Source organism: Physella acuta, unplaced genomic scaffold (assembly GCF_028476545.2).
Source record: "Physella acuta isolate Inbredline_101_S28 unplaced genomic scaffold, ASM2847654v3 ptg000562l, whole genome shotgun sequence".
In the NCBI taxonomy this organism is placed as follows: domain Eukaryota; kingdom Metazoa; phylum Mollusca; class Gastropoda; family Physidae; genus Physella; species Physella acuta.
The window spans coordinates 1,721,593-1,738,477 of NW_026732081.1; the positions used below are offsets into that span (position 1 = coordinate 1,721,593).

The following is a 16,885-nucleotide window of genomic DNA, read 5'->3' on the forward strand; positions in this document are numbered from 1 at the left end:
GTTTGAGTGGCGGGTCCTTTGTCTGTACCGGCGGTTCCCTTCGCCGTGCTTCATGTTCTAGTCTTTCCTGTACTACCCTGTACATTTCTCTAATTCTTCTCATATGTTCATTCACATATTCCAGTGCTGTGTCATACTCTCCCTTTTTCCTAGGAACAAATCAAGAGGGAGTTGAGCCTCCCGTCCGAACAGCAACATGTATGGCGCAAAGCCGGTTGTGGCATGGGGTGTGCAGTTGTATAGATATACCAACTCTGGGAGAAAATCAGGCCAACGTTTTTTCTGTTCAGGTTCTAGCGTACGCAGCAAATCATGCATGCTGCGGTTGAACCGTTCACACTGTCCGTTTCCTTTCGGATTAAATGTGGTTGTTCTAGATTTGTTGATCCCGTAGTGGCTGCACAGTTGGTTAATTACTTCTGACTCGAAAGCCCTTCCTTGGTCAGAATGTAATTGTCTTGGTATGCCATATTTGATGAACCAATGTTCTATTAAGACCTTTGCCACTGTTTTGGCGGTCTGATCTCGCGTGGGCACCGCCACCGTCCATTTGGTGAATACATCAGTCATTACCAACACATGTTCCGTCCCATCCGATGATTGCTCCAACGACGTAAAGTCCATAGCCACAATCTCTAGTGGTTTTGTCGCTAGTAGGTGTCCTGATGGCTGTCTCATTTTGACAACTGGCATTTTCGCATGCTGACACCTCACACAGGCCTCACAATGGCGTTTGACCTCCATTTCCATATTGGGCCAGTAACACCTCCGTCGTAATATTTTGTGCGTCCTGTCCTGACCCTGGTGTCCTGCCCTGTCATGTGCCAACCTTAGCACTTCTTCTCTTAACTGTCCAGGCACCACCACCTGGTGTATTGTCCCATCAATTTGGTCATGAATTCTCCGCATGAGAACACCATCCTTTATACTGAGACGGTCCCACTGACTCAGTATTTTCTTTGTTTCTCGACCAAATTGTTCTCTTTCCCTTCTTCCTGGGAATTTTTGTTCCTGGACGTATTTCAATAGCGGTTGTAAGCCACTATCCGTTCTCTGGGCATCTCTTATCTTTTGGTGATTAAGGCAATTAAAATCACTATTGTCCATATGTCCGGGTTCCGTGGATATGTGCTCCACCCCGGTCTGCCCGTTCTGCATCACTTGTACCCCATGAGGGATATCTGTTGACGCTCTGACCTCACATATTCCTGTCAGTGTTTCTTCCTCATCACCCGGTCTCTCGTAAGGATTCCTTGATAAGGCGTCCGCATTGCCATTGGACCGCCCCGGGCGATACTTTATCTCTAGGTCAAAGAGTGCCAATTCTGCTGCCCATCGCTGTTCGATGGATCCCAACTTTGCTGTCTTTAGGTGGCTCAAGGGGTTATTGTCAGTGTATACCACACATTTAGCACCTAATAGATAGTCCCTGAATTTCTCAGTCACAGCCCATTTTAATGTCAAAAGTTCTAGTTTCATGGCGCTGTAATTTGTCATGTTCTTCTCTGATTCCTTCAGAGCTCGACTGGCATAAGCAATAACCCTGAAGCCTTGCTTTTGTTGTTGTGATAGCACAGCTCCCAGACCTTTAGAGCTGGCGTCAATTTCTAGCCGAAATGGTTTGTCAAAGTCTGCGTATCCTAATATCGGCGCCTCTGTCAAAGCCTTTTTCAATAGCTTAAACGAGTTCATGCATTCATCAGTCCATAATTTACCTATCCGTTGTGTTTTACCTTTCTTTTTCTCCTTACTGTGTTTCTTTGTTATTTTGTTTACCAAGTCATGCAATGGTGCGGCAATTTTTGCAAAACCCGGCACAAATTTTCTATAATAGGAAGCAAAGCCCAAGAATGATCTGACCTCTACTGTAGTTGTTGGCTGTTTCCATTCTTTAACAGCTGCAATTTTATCTGGGTCAGTGGCGATGCCATCCGACGAAATCACATAACCCAAAAAATGTACCGATTTCAGACCGAAGCAGCATTTGTCTGGGTTCAGCTTTACTCCTATCTCCCTAAGACGGAGAAACACTTGTTCTAATCTTTCTAGATGGTCCTCCCAAGTTTTTGAATAAACTAGTATATCATCCAAGTACACCAACATTATTTGAAATAGAAAGTCACTCATAGCACTCTGCATTACTCGCTGGAATGTAGCAGGTGCATTAGTTAGACCAAACGGCATACGGGTCCACTCGTACAGTCCCAGTGGAGAAATAAATGCAGTTTTATGTTGATCGTTGGGGTGCATGGCCACTTGGTGGTAGCCACTAGCCAAATCCAAGGTAGAAAAAAAACTTGCTCCCCCCAACGCATCAAGACATTCATCAATACGAGGCAAGGGGAATGCATCCCTTCTTGTGATATTGTTCAATTTCCGGTAATCACAACACAGTCTTATCTCCCCTGACTTCTTTTTTACCACTACTATCGGTGCCGCATACGGGCTCGTACTGGTTGTAATAATTCCCTTTTTTAGTAGATCATTCAGGTGTGCTTTCACCGCCGAGTAGTGACTCGGTGGTAATCTTCGATAAGGTTGCGCCACCGGCTTGTCTTGTAGTAAGGGTATCTGGTGTTTTATTACTTCCGTGTACCCCAAATCACCCTCGTACGAGGCAAATATATCACTGTATTTATTCAGCAATTCATTTAGTTTTGGGTCCTCAGTTTCCGGGAATGTATATGATCGGCCATCCTGTTTCTTCACCTCGGCCGTCACATTGACCGACCTAATTGTTACTTCATTACTGCTGGTATTGCTCAGTTCGATACACTGTGCCGACCTTAGTACCTCGACGTTCTGTGGTACTCCTACCAGAGTATTAGGTGGTATAAAAATTTCTTCATCCAAAACATTTGCCACTAATCCTTGAACTAGTCCATTTTCCGCTGATGTGTATGTCCGCAGTAACACGACGCCTGCCCTCAGTGCGGCGCCACATGGTTCTATCATCACATCACCATTCACGCTTCTATCACCAATTTGTAATGTGATTGCCTTGACCGTGTTTGCCGGGACTGCTGTCCTTCCTCTGGTCTTGGCAAACCTGGCCAACTTGGATCCCCGACCTGGTGTGGTCGATCCGACAATATTTGTAAGAAATTCTGGCAACTGGCCAAGAATATTCATGCCCAACAGGCAAGGTATATTTGACACATTTGTCTCTAGGTTGTGTTTCGTAACGAACACCCCAACCTGCTTCAACCTATGTCCTGCCACCACGACATCCGCCAGAAAATAACCACAGTATGGAATGGTTAGTCCATTAGCTGCCGTCAGGCGCATGCATGTGTCAGACCTCAACCTATGGTCTTTTCCTTTCATCCATTTGGTGTAAAAATTTTCCGTGATTGTCGTCACCTGGGAGCCTGTATCCACAATTGCCTTCACCGCGATGTCCCCAATCGTAATCACCATTTCGGGACAGACTCCCATCATTTTGCTTCTTGGGCCATACCCTCGCCCCTCTGTAGCCTGGCCCTGCCTTACAGAGGACGACCGTTTCCCTGGCAGTACCGTGCCATATGTCCGGGTTGTGAACAAGACAAACAAATTGGTCGACCGTCGGCCGTCCATTGGAGTGATGGCTTGGCAGGACGCGGCCGTCCAACCCGTCCCTGTTTTGTCCCGTTCTTTTCCCGATTCTCAGCTGTTGACCTGCTTTCTAACCTCTCCAAACGTTGGTCAACCTTATCTAGGTGGGCCAACAGTTGAGCCATCATGGTCTCCATCGTGTCGGCCCCTGTGGGTGGGGATTGTCTCTGTTCAGGCACAGAGACTTTGTCCACCGAACAGTTCGATTGGTCCTCATCCTCGGACCTGCGGATCGCTGAGTTCCTGACCTGAAGGAAGGTCAACTGCGGTTCTTTGTGGACCTCCTCTTTCAACTCTCTTCTTAGGATCGGGGTTGCCAGCCCCTCAATGAAATGGTCCCTCAGTAGGCGTACGTCAATGTCCGGTGTTTTGACCTTTACCGAATCAAAGGCCCTATTCATCCGGTGTGAGTACTCCATCACACTCTCCGCCAATCTCTGCCTCAAGCCTACGAACCCTGCTAGCAGTTGCGATCCCGACCGTCTCTCCCCAAAGGTCTCCATAATCAGATCCAGCACCTTATCCGGATCTGATTGGATGGTTTTATCGTGGCATTTGACCTCTGCCCTAACCGTCTCTCCTATGCTGCCCATCAGCAGTCTTAATCTTTCCTCTGGTGACATGCCTCTCGAGGCCCAGGCCGCTTTGACCTCTTCACTGAACCTGTTGGTTAAAGTGGGATCACCGTCCCCGTAAAATTTGTTAATGTGGGACTCTCTGGGTAGGACCACTATATGGGTCTGCTTCTCGTCCAGAGTAGACATTTTATCCCGTAAGTAAAACAAAAGAGTTCTTTCTTACCGTGTGTGTATGAAAAAATTTTCCTCAATTTTCACAGTTCCTGAATGTCCGAATTCACATACACACAAAACACAGTTATGCACAAGGTTGACTGTGGGTGCCTAAATCGGCAAGTCTAGTTGAATTCATCCTGTTCGACAACGCCAAATGTGACCTAGGCTAGTTGCATCTTTCCTGTTCGCAACGCCAAATGTGACCTTCCCCGAGTCTATCCTGCCCGACAACGCCAATTGTAACGAGTTGAACCACTCATGCTACACAACATCGACCACAGTAGAAAGACTCGAAGATGCAGGTTCGCTATTGATCCTTTTATTACATGAATCAAGAAATGCTTCAATATAACACAATGAATCAACAGAAATGTTTCACAATAATAGTCTGAATCAACTGACCCCCTAACAGTCCTCACTAGGCTTCATATAACTGAATCCACATGTCTATTGTCCTTCTTAACACAATATAACCAACTTGAGTATGTCACACAGACTGACTGATCTAAAGCGAGCGACGACGACGGAAGAGCTCGCTAACGGGAAGAGAGTAAGAGAGCGAGTTCAGTCGTCCCCTCCTATTTATGCCTTGTATCCGTACTCGTCTCCGTACTTGTATTCCTCCGTAATCGATACTTGTACTCGATGTCTCCGACCACCAGTTGCGTAGTTCTACGTACAGTCCGTGAAATAACATCTGCATCCTATCAATCAAAGTTGACAGGCCGTCTCACTCCTCGTACCGTTTCCCAAAATAGCACGCGTTGGCTTTGAGATTGTTATCAGCCCGACCCAATAAGCCACCTGTTATCGGTTGCATCAGACCAATACTGCGTCTCGGCTTCTCGTTCGTTATCAGATTTGTAACTAGTAGTTAGGCCCACCCTAGCTACATATATATATATATGTATATATATATATATATATATATATATATATATATATATATATATATATATATGTATATATATATGTATATATATATATATATATATATATATATATATATATATATATATATATATATATATATATATATATGTATATAGTCTTATAGTTGCTTGTAAAAATCCCTGTAACACATCCATTTTATCCCTCGCCCACCCCTCAGTAAAGATAATATAAATAAAAAGACATTTGCATAAAAATTATACCCTTTTAGCACCGTAATAAAAAATATGCTTTTAAAGTTTTGTTAAGAAAAACAATTACTTCATTAGTTCTAGGTGTGCACATTTTACTTCAAACTTTGTTGAAAACACGAACAGACCAAATACAATTTTTCGGAAGTTAAGTGTCAATAAAAAAAAAAAAGATTTCCAGACAAGATTTCCTAATAGGCGATCCACAAATCAATAAGACAATGCGTGCACTCTCTCCGTGAGGTTGGTCTGTGTAATGTCTGATTATTGAAGTCCGGTGTGTGAACTTGTGTCGACATGTGAAAACTTATCACTTTACCTTCAACCTGTAAACTTGTGTGTCGACCTGCGACCTTTAGACTTGTCACTTGACCATCGACCTGTAAACTTGACATTTCACCTGTGAACATTTCCCTTGACCTTTTTTCACTTGACCCTTAACCGTTCAATTAGTACATTTACTGATCAACTGATCTAGCTTTTACTGTATGTTAATAGAGGTTCATATGAGCCCTTAAGTCTTTAAGATGAAGATGGGCCAAAAAGCCATTACTGGCCAGTAACTTAATCACCGTTATCGGAATGTTGATCGTTGAGCTGCGATACTTACAACGGACTGACCGTCTCATGTCTTTAAGAGAAAAAAGACGTCCATGAGGCCTGAGTCCACTACCAGATCAGGGCCTTCCTAACAAGTCTGTGAAAGGTGGCTTGGTGGAGTACTGACCACTCTACCCAGGCATATCCAATGATAAAGAAACTGTGGAATGAATGGATAATTGATTTTACAGACACATAAGTAGCCGATCTCTATGTATAGATGTACATATATTATATATATATATATATATATATATATATATATATATATATATATATATATTATACATATATATATAAACGCTATACAGTATTTAAATCCTAGTACTGGCACACGTTTGTACTTGCACAAGTTTGTTTCTCTAGTACTGGCCATGTTTGTACTGGTACATGTTTGTCCCACTAGTATTGGCACATGTTTGTATTGGCACATGTTTGTACTGGCACATGTTTGTACTGGCACATGTTTGTCCCTCTAGTACTGGCACATGTTTGTCCCTCTAGTATTGGCACATGTTTGTCCCTCTAGTACTGGCACATGTTTGTCCCTCTAGTATTGGCAAATGTTTGTCCCTCTAGTACTGGCACATGTTTGTACTGGCACATGTTTGTCCCTCTAGTATTGGCACATGTTTGTCCCTCTAGTTTTGGCACATGTTTGTCCCTCTAGTACTGGCACATGTTTGTCCCTCTAGTATTGGCACATGTTTGTCCCTCTAGTATTGGCACATGTTTGTCCCTCTAGTACTGGCACATGTTTGTATTGGCACATGTTTGTCCCTCTAGTACTGGCACATGTTTGTATTGGCACATGTTTGTCCCTCTAGTATTGGCACATGTTTGTGCCTCTAGTATTGGCACATGTTTGTCCCTCTAGTACTGGCACATGTTTGTCCCTCTAGTACTGGCACATGTTTGTCCCTCTAGTACTGGCGCATGTTTGTCCCTCTAGTTCTGGCACATGTTTGTACTGGCACATGTTTGTGTTGGCACATGTTTGTACTGGCACATGTTTGTCCTTCTAGTATTGGCACATGTTTGTCCCTCTAGTACTGGCACATGTTTGTCCCTCTAGTACTGGCACATGTTTGTCCCTCTAGTATTGGCACATGTTTGTCCCTCTAGTACTGGCACATGTTTGTACTGGCACATGTTTGTCCCTCTAGTACTGGCACATGTTTGTACTGGCACATGTTTGTCCCTCTAGTATTGGCACATGTTTGTCCCTCTAGTACTGGCACATGCTAGTATTGGCACATGTTTTTCCCTCTACTACTGGCACATGTTTGTCCCTCTAGTACTGGCACATGTTTGTCCCTCTAGTACTGGCACATGTTTGTCCCTCTAGTACTGGCACATGCTAGTATTGGCACATGTTTGTCCCTCTAGTATTGGCACATGTTTGTCCCTCTAGTACTGGCACATGTTTGTCCCTCTAGTACTGGCACATGTTTGTCCCTCTAGTACTGGCACATGTTTGTATTGGCACATGTTTGTCCCTCTAGTACTGGCACATGTTTGTCCCTCTAGTATTGGCACATGTTTGTCCCTCTAGTACTGGCACATGTTTGTACTGGCACATGTTTGTCCCTCTAGTATTGGCACATGTTTGTCCCTCTAGTACTGGCACATGTTTGTCCCTCTACTACTGGCACATGTTTGTCCCTCTAGTATTGGCACATGTTTGTCCCTCTAGTACTGGCACATGTTTGTACTGGCACATGTTTGTCCCTCTAGTATTGGCACATGTTTGTACTGGCACATGTTTGTCCCTCTAGTACTGGCACATGTTTGTCCCTCTAGTACTGGCACATGTTTGTCCCTCTACTACTGGCACATGTTTGTCCCTCTACTACTGGCACATGTTTGTCCCTCTAGTACTGGCACATGTTTGTCCCTCTAGTATTGGCACATGTTTGTCCCTCTAGTACTGGCACATGTTTGTATTGGCACATGTTTGTCCCTCTAGTACTGGCACATGTTTGTATTGGCACATGTTTGTCCCTCTAGTATTGGCACATGTTTGTCCCTCTAGTACTGGCACATGTTTGTCCCTCTAGTACTGGCACATGTTTGTCCCTCTAGTACTGGCACATGTTTGTACTGTTTGTCCCTCTAGTACTGGCACATGTTTGTACTGGCACATGTTTGTCCCTCTAGTACTGGCACATGTTTGTCCCTCTAGTATTGGCACATGTTTGTACTGTTTGTCCCTCTAGTACTGGCACATGTTTGTCCCTCTAGTATTGGCACATGTTTGTCCCTCTAGTATTGGCACGACTACCAACTAGTCTGGGAGCCACAAGACTACGGCAACATCACACAGATCAAGATCGACAACAAACACATCTGGGTACCTGACGTCGTCTTGTTCAACAAGTGAGTTTAACGTCTTTAATTGGTGGTTTAACACGTCGGTTTAGCGCCTTTAATTGGTGGTTTAACACGGGGGTTTAACGCCTTTAATTGGTGGTTTAACACGGGGGTTTAACGCCTTTAATTGGTGGTTTAACACGTTAGTTTAACACCTTCAATGGGTGGTTTAACACGTTAGTTTAACAACTTCAATGGGTGGTTGAAAAATAGAGTTTAACTCATTAGGTGTGTGGTTTAACAAGTGAGCTTAACACCTTTAATTGGCGGATTAAGAGCTGATTTTAACGCATTTAATGACTTGTAGAACAACAGAGTTTAACTCACGTATACTGCGGTTTAACATATTGATAGTGTGGTTTCACATGTGAGTTTAGCATAATTATTGGGTGATATGCAACATGAAAGTTTAGCAATGGAGTTTAACACTTCAGCACATGCGCTATACACGATCCTTCTTAAACTTTCTTTTCTGCCTCAGACACGTAATTTATAGCGTCAGTTGTGTGTTCGCTTTAGTATTATAGTTTTCATCATCGGCTTGTGAGGACTGATACAGATTTACAATAGTAATATTTCTTTCTTACTTGTAGCCTGCTTTCATTCATTTAAGATAGTTTACTTATACATAGATCATATATAGATCTCGATCCTTCTTAAACTAACTCATGTTGTCCTATGCTCAAGGCCTAGCCATTCAACACACAATTAATGCTGCCACACTTTATACAAACCTTAATTAATTTTACAAGAGGACTGTTATTTTGTCCTACAAGAGGACTGTTATTTTGTCCTACAAGAGGACTGTTATTTTGTCCTACAAGAGGGCTGTTATTTTGTCCATACTTTAAGACTTGACAGAAAATCAATATCCTGAAGAAGAAAAAAATATATTTCTGATTTTACAAAACAATTTTTTTTTCCAATTAAAAAAATGGTGTCAGTGCGGATGGGAAATTTGAGCCCTCGTATAATCCCAACTGTGTTCTGGACTCAACCGGGAACGTCAAGTTTATCCCCCCTGCTATCTACACAAGTTCGTGTTCCATTGATGTGGAGTATTTTCCCTTTGATCAACAGGTAAGGGAACAAAAATAAGACGCTTTACGAAATATATCGACTAAAACAAGTTGATATTTCTATAAATCTAACAGTATTATAAGCTCTGCGTAATGTACTCATTAATACATTTTAAAATTTAGAAACATTAAGCTTAACAATTCAATCTCCTCATATTCGGGAGTCACTTTTTAAACACAAACCATTAAAAAACTTCACTTTTTATTTGATACAAAGTTCAGTTATCAAATTTAATTAGTTTCCTTTAAAATGTTTTGAGGCGTGTAATATAAAATGGCTACCGGGTTAAATCTCGTTTCCTTTATTCCTATTATGTGTTCAATTTCTCACGTGTTTAAAAACTACAAAATGTTTTAAGCTATGCACCAGTATACATTGTTAAAAAGTGTGATTACCAATGAAGTATTAAGTTAATTACTCCCGTAGTTGACGTAACAACTGTTATCATTAGATGAAGTATCTATATATAATTCTCTTCTTGGAGACATTAGAAAACACCTAGCTGTAATAGGGCGCCTAGCAGTCCCCTCTCTTCCTCTCTAAGCATATAGCAACCACCCCCACATGGTCTTGTGAGTTGTGGTTCACGCTAAAATTTTACAATCGTAGAGCCGGGTTTAGTGTCGCCTATTAGGGGCAGACAATTTAGTTTGAAACTATTTTAAACTTAGGGGAGGTAACTAAGAGGATGCTGCTTTCATGGGGGGGGGGGAGGAGGAGGAGGGTTTTAATGTTTTAAAGAAAATATTTTCAGTGACAACATTGGTACTGTCGAATTCACAAATTATGAATTACTGAAAAGTAGAAAATAAAACTAAATAGCGGCGCGTAATACGCCGCGGGTCGGCTCGTTTATTTTAAAATACACACATTTTTCCCCGACTTCATACGTCAACGATGACACTTGCGTCCCGAACTGTCCTCTCCGAAAATCGCTCCAAATTTATCTCCCCTTACACGTTTTCTAACGTTAATTAGTCATCTTTGTTTTGTATTGTTGATTTTTTTAAAAAAATGAGTGCATTAATTTTAAAGGCATATAACTAAAACTATTCCAGGAGTGTGACATGAAATTTGGGTCATGGACGTTTGAAGGCAAGACACTGGTCTACCAGTTTCAGGGCAGCAATATGCTGGATCTGACGGACTACATGAAAAATGGGGCGTGGGATATCATCGATTGCCCTGGTCACATCTCGCACACTCGAGACTCCATCACTGGCCAGGTAAAACTGTAGTTATGTTGCTCAACACGAGAGTTGTGGCCAAAAAAAAAACAGGCTAAACAGCAGCGCAACATAAAATATCATTAAAAAGAATTACAAATTAAAAACACGTGAAAATGAAAATTAATTAATGCCAGATTAAGTCTAAGTGCCAAATTTAAATAGTTCTTTTTTTAAAGACAATGCAATGGTGCACATACTATTGAATATAACACAAAATGAGAAGGGCAGTGATTTGTCCGTTTGTTATAGACCTATATCTGGGTAGGGGCGCACGACCCCCCCCCCCCACCTTATGCTTGGCCTTTTTGTATTTTAGTGGCGTAGGCTGGAATTGGTCTATATATTGGCCTATATTCCATAAGGCTTTTAAGAGTGAAACTACTATTTAAATGACAATCAATTTTTTTTTATTTACTAAAAGCGATACAATCCAACCATCCAACAAGCGATAAAAGCTGTCACTGTAAGACAACACCTAACACCCCCGCCCCCCCCCCCCCCCCTCGGCTAAGCCTCTGTTGTATACTGATTATTATATATGCCAAAGATCTTTCCCGATAAGCCTCGCCAAATGGTTAATACCCGCCACCCAAAAAAGATTATAAAATACAGGATATGAAACATACTTTTAGTTTTTATTGAAGAGTAAAATTGATCATGTCATTAATAATTTGCATGAAATGGTCTGTATTTCGGTACCTGTAACCCTAACCCTCAAGGTTACGTGCATGCATTAAATTGGAACTGGCTAAAAGTATCGGGTCTTAACATTTCGCGCATGCACTTTGCATTAGTGGAGGGGCTTATGTGGAAAAGACCCTATGCTACAAAACTTATTGTTGGTTTATTATTGCAGCAATGTTTTACTATTTCAGGAAAAGGAGATCATAGTCTTTAAACTTGTGATACGCCGTAAAACCCTGTTCTACACGGTCAATCTCATCATACCCTGCTTTCTACACGCTCTCGTCTGTCTGTGTGTCTTTGTGCTTCCGGCAGACGGATCAGAGAAGATAACTCTTGTTATTTCAGTACTTGTGTCGTTGGTTGTGTTTCTGCTCTTGTTACAAAAAGTAAGTTTTTTTTTTAACTTGCTTATTTTCTTGCTTTTAAAAACATAGTCCATGCGGTAGTCTATAAACATCACACTTATAGGGGGAGTAGAGGGGGGAGGGGAGTAGGAGTTTTGTTACGAGAGGGATTAGAAAATGTGATGATACACACTCAGTGTTTTTCTCCCCATGGGGTGGAGGGCGCACTTGAAACTTTCGGGGGGGGGGGGGGGGGGGGTCGGATACTGTTAAAAGTATTTATTTTCCATATAAATTCCGCGGGGGGGGGGAAGCAATAAACTTTCTTTGGGAGAGATGCCCAGAAGAAACACTGTACACATTTCTATTTTAAAAGTGTAAAAAACTATAGTAGAAACTGAATTTAAGCCGTAATTTCTTGTTTTTAGAAGGCTGTTTTTGTAATAGAAATTGATTGATTTAGCCTACTCAAATGTTGACAGAGCTAAGAAAATATTTGAGAAAGAAATCGATTATTTTAAAAAAAAAACTTTAATTTTAAGGGGGCAGGTTCTAGGCTGAGTTGTGGCATCATTTAGATGTGTATGGTGAGGGGGTGGGTAAGATTTTTTGTGACGATGGCAAGGGGAAGATCAAAATCGTTTTTTTTTTTTTTAAAATGTAACATCATTTTTTAATCCCCCCTCCCAATATAGACATAAATGTTATTATGTAAACTATTGATACAATTCTTTAATTAAAATTTTAAAAAGATCATTAGTCCATCCAATTGGCTATTGAATAATTACTTTGATAGGTTTGTAAGATCAGCCATTGTTTTCCTGCAAGCTGCCACCCTGCTGGCCAGGTTTCTTATCACAAACATTTTAAAACTAAAATATGAAAATAATTCAGTTAAAAGCAATAGGTCTATTCTTCTACTCTATATTTAGCCGTTTTATGTAACCTACTACTACAATTTGACTAGTGAGCATTATTTCAAAAGTAGCTTAGATTTTTTAAAATCATAGACTGAACTTAATTTTCTGTTTTTCAGATATTGCCACCATCAATGACAATTCCATTGATAGCCAAATATTTTATTTTTACATTTATGATGAATGTTCTGGAAATATTGGTGACTGTTCTAATTATTTTTGCTAATCATAAGACACCTCGCACTGCTGTTATGCCTAAATGGGTCTGTTGGCTATTTTTGTACAAGTAAGTTAACATGAATAGTTATTTTAACTGTTGTTTACAAAATAATTATTTTAGGTTTTTATAAAAAAAATCTATACAATATTGTTTTATTATTTCCAAGTTAATCTTAAAATTGATGAAAATTTTTTTTTTGTAATTCATTTTACTTTTAAGAAAGAAAACTGATTCATTAAATAACTAATGCTAAAAGAAATCATTTGTTTAAAAAAAAATTATTTACTAATAGAAAGTCAAATTGTAAATTACTTTCACTAAACTTTAAAATTAAAGAGGTGCATTATGTTTCAAGCTATAAATTAAGTTTACTTAAGTTTAAAATTAAAGAAGTGCATTATGTTTCAGACTATAAATTAAGTTTACCAAAGTTTAAAATTCAAAATTTAAGTGGATTATGTTTCAGACTTAAAATTAAGTTTACCAAAGTTTAAAATTAAAGAAGTACATTATGTTTCAGACTATAAATTAAGTTTACTAAAGTTTAAAATTAAAGAGACACATTATGCTTCAGACTTTAAATAAAGTTTACTAAAGTTTAAAATTAAAGAAGTGCATTATGTTTCAGACTATAAATTAAGTTTACTAAAGTTTAAAATTAAAGAAGTGCATTATGTTTCAGATTTTAAATTAAGTTTACTAAAGTTTAAAATAAAAGAAGTGCATTATGTTGCAGACTTTAAATTAAGTTTACTAAAGTTTAAAATTAAAAAAGTGGATTATGTTGCAGACTACCAAAGTACCTGCTAATGGAGCGTCCAGACCATGACAACAGGTGGCAAGAGAAGAGCTGTGCCCCTCCCCCTTCCTACCCTAATACTCCGCAAGTAAGCCAGGATTTTCTTACAGATTTTAAATGTTGATTTTATAATTTAATCTACAATGGATTTTATGTAGCAGATTAAGTAAGAAAACTATTAACTGGGTGATAACTCCACTTTAAAAAAAAAATTGTTTCTTAAATTAATTCAGTGAAAAATAACGTTACATCTTTTTGTCTAAATGTTCTAAGAAAGTTTTCAACAGATTTTTTAAAGATTTATTTATCTTATTGACTTTTTAAAGATTTATTTATCTTATTGACTTTTTAAAGATTTATTTATCTTATTGACTTTTTAAAGATTTATTTATCTTTTTGAATTTTTAACATGTTTCAGATTCCAAGAGCCAATGTTTTTTTCACCCCACCTGTCATTGAAAACAAGCATAAAAGACAGAAGCAAGCATTTCTTCCATCTACTAGTGCTGATTCCAGGTCTGAAATAAAAGGACTTTCACCCTACTTGTTGTCTTGCTTTTGATCTATGTCATGTTTTAAACTAAGGAATAAGTCACAACCTTGGACATAAAAAAAAATTAATGTGGCGATAAACTTAACAAGCTTATTAATATGGAGAATTTAAAAACTCAACATAGTGTGTAAGGAATTTAAAACATTGAAATAGCAATCAGAGTTTAAAGTATGAGAATGTTGAACCTGATAAATTTTACTTTTCATTTTGAAACCTATCTTTTATTTCTGCTTCGCAATGATGCAGAAGTACATGTTACATCATAATTACTAATTTAGCTGTATAAATACACATAATGCATTTACACTATATTTTGTTTTCATTCCTAATTACAACTTTTGTTTTATTTACATTATTATTTATAAAATAATTATCATTTTGCAAAGCTATATATAGTTTATGCTTTGGTTACAGAGCTATTTATACATTACTTCTCCCTTAAGTGTTACTTAACAATTATTTGTTTGTAATTTATTAAAAAATTTTATGATGTATTTTTGTTTAGGGAGCATGAAAGAGTTTTAGCCTGGAGGCAAAAGTTTAGCAAAAGTCATTCTCCTGGTTTTAGTGGTATGACTTTATCTTCTTCAGCCTCGGGGAGTCACATGTCTTCAGAAGGTTTGTCAAGCTGAACAAATATCTTAATACGTTCCCTAGTTGTTAAAGTTAAATTAAATTTAATTAAATACATAGATAAAAACCTACACCTTTCATGTTGAAATAAATGTTTACTTACGATTTTGTTTTTTATTTTTGAATGTTTTTGTCCAGAGAGTCCAACTCTAGAAATGCGAGACCTGGTTGCGTCCAACTTCCCCTCCACCAGCCACAGGTGCATGCTCAGGGACTCAGGTACCAGCCAGTCTGAGGAAAGTCTGACAGAGAGAAAAAGTCTGGAGTTGGCTAAACTACATGCTGCCCAGCGATTAAGTCCCTTGGTGCTAACAAAAGAAATTTACAGTGCCAGCAATGCCATTAAATTTATATGTAGGCAGATGCAAAATAAGGAGGACTATAACACAGTGAGTGATTTTAATTGTTGGTCTATTTTATTTTTTTTTTGCTTCAACTTTTTAAACTATTCGTAAGATGTAAATTTTGTAAGTTTAGTCATTAACAGTTTGTATAATAATTGGAAAAGTTTTAAACTTGCCAAATATTGAGTACAATAACTGCCCCCAGAGTTTCTTCGAGGCATCTCCTCAGGAAGAGCCACCCCCCCCCCTAGAAAAAAGTCTAGAAGAAGAACGGAACTGACTACCCATAATTTGCAGACAAATTTAATGTATCTTTCATCATAGCAACAAAATTTAGAATGTAAACATTTTTACAGTCAGTTAGTACAAACCAGTACATATAAATATATAACAGTAGGCCTACATTTTAACAAAATTAATCCATTGGTGGACATTTCTGGATGTGAAAAAATCTGACTACCCCTTGAGAAACATTTGCAAATATCGCTAAACAGGTTTTCAGGAATTTAACACCGGAAAATTTCATAAGATGTATACAGCAGCATCTGGTAGTCATAAATCATATGATTCATCATTGTTCAACATAGTGTTTTAATTTTTTACATTTATTTTTGTTTGAAATGAAAACTCAAATATTTTTTGTAGAAAAGAATTGTATGTTCTTTAAAAAAAATTGTTTGTTTTTAAATATTTAAAAATATTCTTACATATGTTGACCCCCAGGTTCTGGATGACTGGAAGTACGTGGCGGCCGTCCTTGACCGACTGCTCATGATCATATTTGTCTTGGTCTCCCTAGGGGGAACGCTGGGTGTTCTCATAAATGCTCCTCACATTCTGGAGACTGTGGATCAGGATAAAATACTTGCTAGGATAACTGCTGGGGTTTAGCGTGTTTTATCTGAGAGTTCATGTTCTTTGCCTAATGTGGGGAGAAAAAAAAATATGTTACTTGACCTTAATGAATTAGTATATATTTATGTTTAAAAAATATACTTTATAATTAACTCTACACCTAATGAAAAATGAGAACATTTTTTAAAGTGAAATGTAAATCAAATCATTGTGATAGACTATTTGGACATTAAATAAATTATTCTGATATTGTTTACAAAGATGAGGGTGGATTGTGTCCCTTGAACTTTAACCTAGTTGTAGAAAAATATGGTTATACATGGGGAATATGTAATTTGTGCAAGTTTGTGGTAGAGTTGTGTGTACATAGTATGTAAATAATAAAAAAAGTGTGTACATAGTCAATGTGCCAAGTTTAATGTGAGAAATAAATCTTGTTTGTCTACATAAGTTGTTCGTTCTTTAGTTACTCACTTGGCTTAACATTTAAATTTTAGCCTTGAATAATTTTTTTCTCTAAAAGTAGTAAGCTATATAAAGATAAAAGAAGAAATGAAAAATAAGAAACAGCGTAAAAGATTGTAGAATAAATTTGCTTTTTGATTTTTCAAGGACGTAATTCTTTGAAAACCTGTCCAGTTAAGTAAGCAGTCTAGGGGAAGTAATGTGAAACGTAGTCAAAAGATTGCTTCTTTCCCTTGGATTCTTGACATATTAA

At 38.6% G+C, this 16,885-nt stretch overlaps 1 protein-coding gene across 2 annotated transcripts in view; it reads left to right on the forward strand.

The window, feature by feature from the left end:
• LOC131946499 (neuronal acetylcholine receptor subunit beta-4) overlaps window positions 1-16,603 on the forward strand; it is a 29,779-nt gene extending 13,176 nt beyond the window's left edge. For both annotated transcript variants that reach the window (XM_059307312.1, XM_059307314.1), the window contains exons 3-12: window positions 8,403-8,512; window positions 9,451-9,586; window positions 10,645-10,812; window positions 11,691-11,888; window positions 12,883-13,049; window positions 13,774-13,870; window positions 14,201-14,298; window positions 14,841-14,953; window positions 15,107-15,357; window positions 16,036-16,603. In XM_059307312.1, the coding sequence (XP_059163295.1) occupies window positions 8,403-8,512; window positions 9,451-9,586; window positions 10,645-10,812; window positions 11,691-11,888; window positions 12,883-13,049; window positions 13,774-13,870; window positions 14,201-14,298; window positions 14,841-14,953; window positions 15,107-15,357; window positions 16,036-16,203 (1,506 nt within the window). In that variant the 3' untranslated portion in view covers window positions 16,204-16,603. The remainder of the gene's footprint in view (window positions 1-8,402; window positions 8,513-9,450; window positions 9,587-10,644; window positions 10,813-11,690; window positions 11,889-12,882; window positions 13,050-13,773; window positions 13,871-14,200; window positions 14,299-14,840; window positions 14,954-15,106; window positions 15,358-16,035) is intronic.
• The last annotated feature ends 282 nt before the right edge of the window (window positions 16,604-16,885 follow it).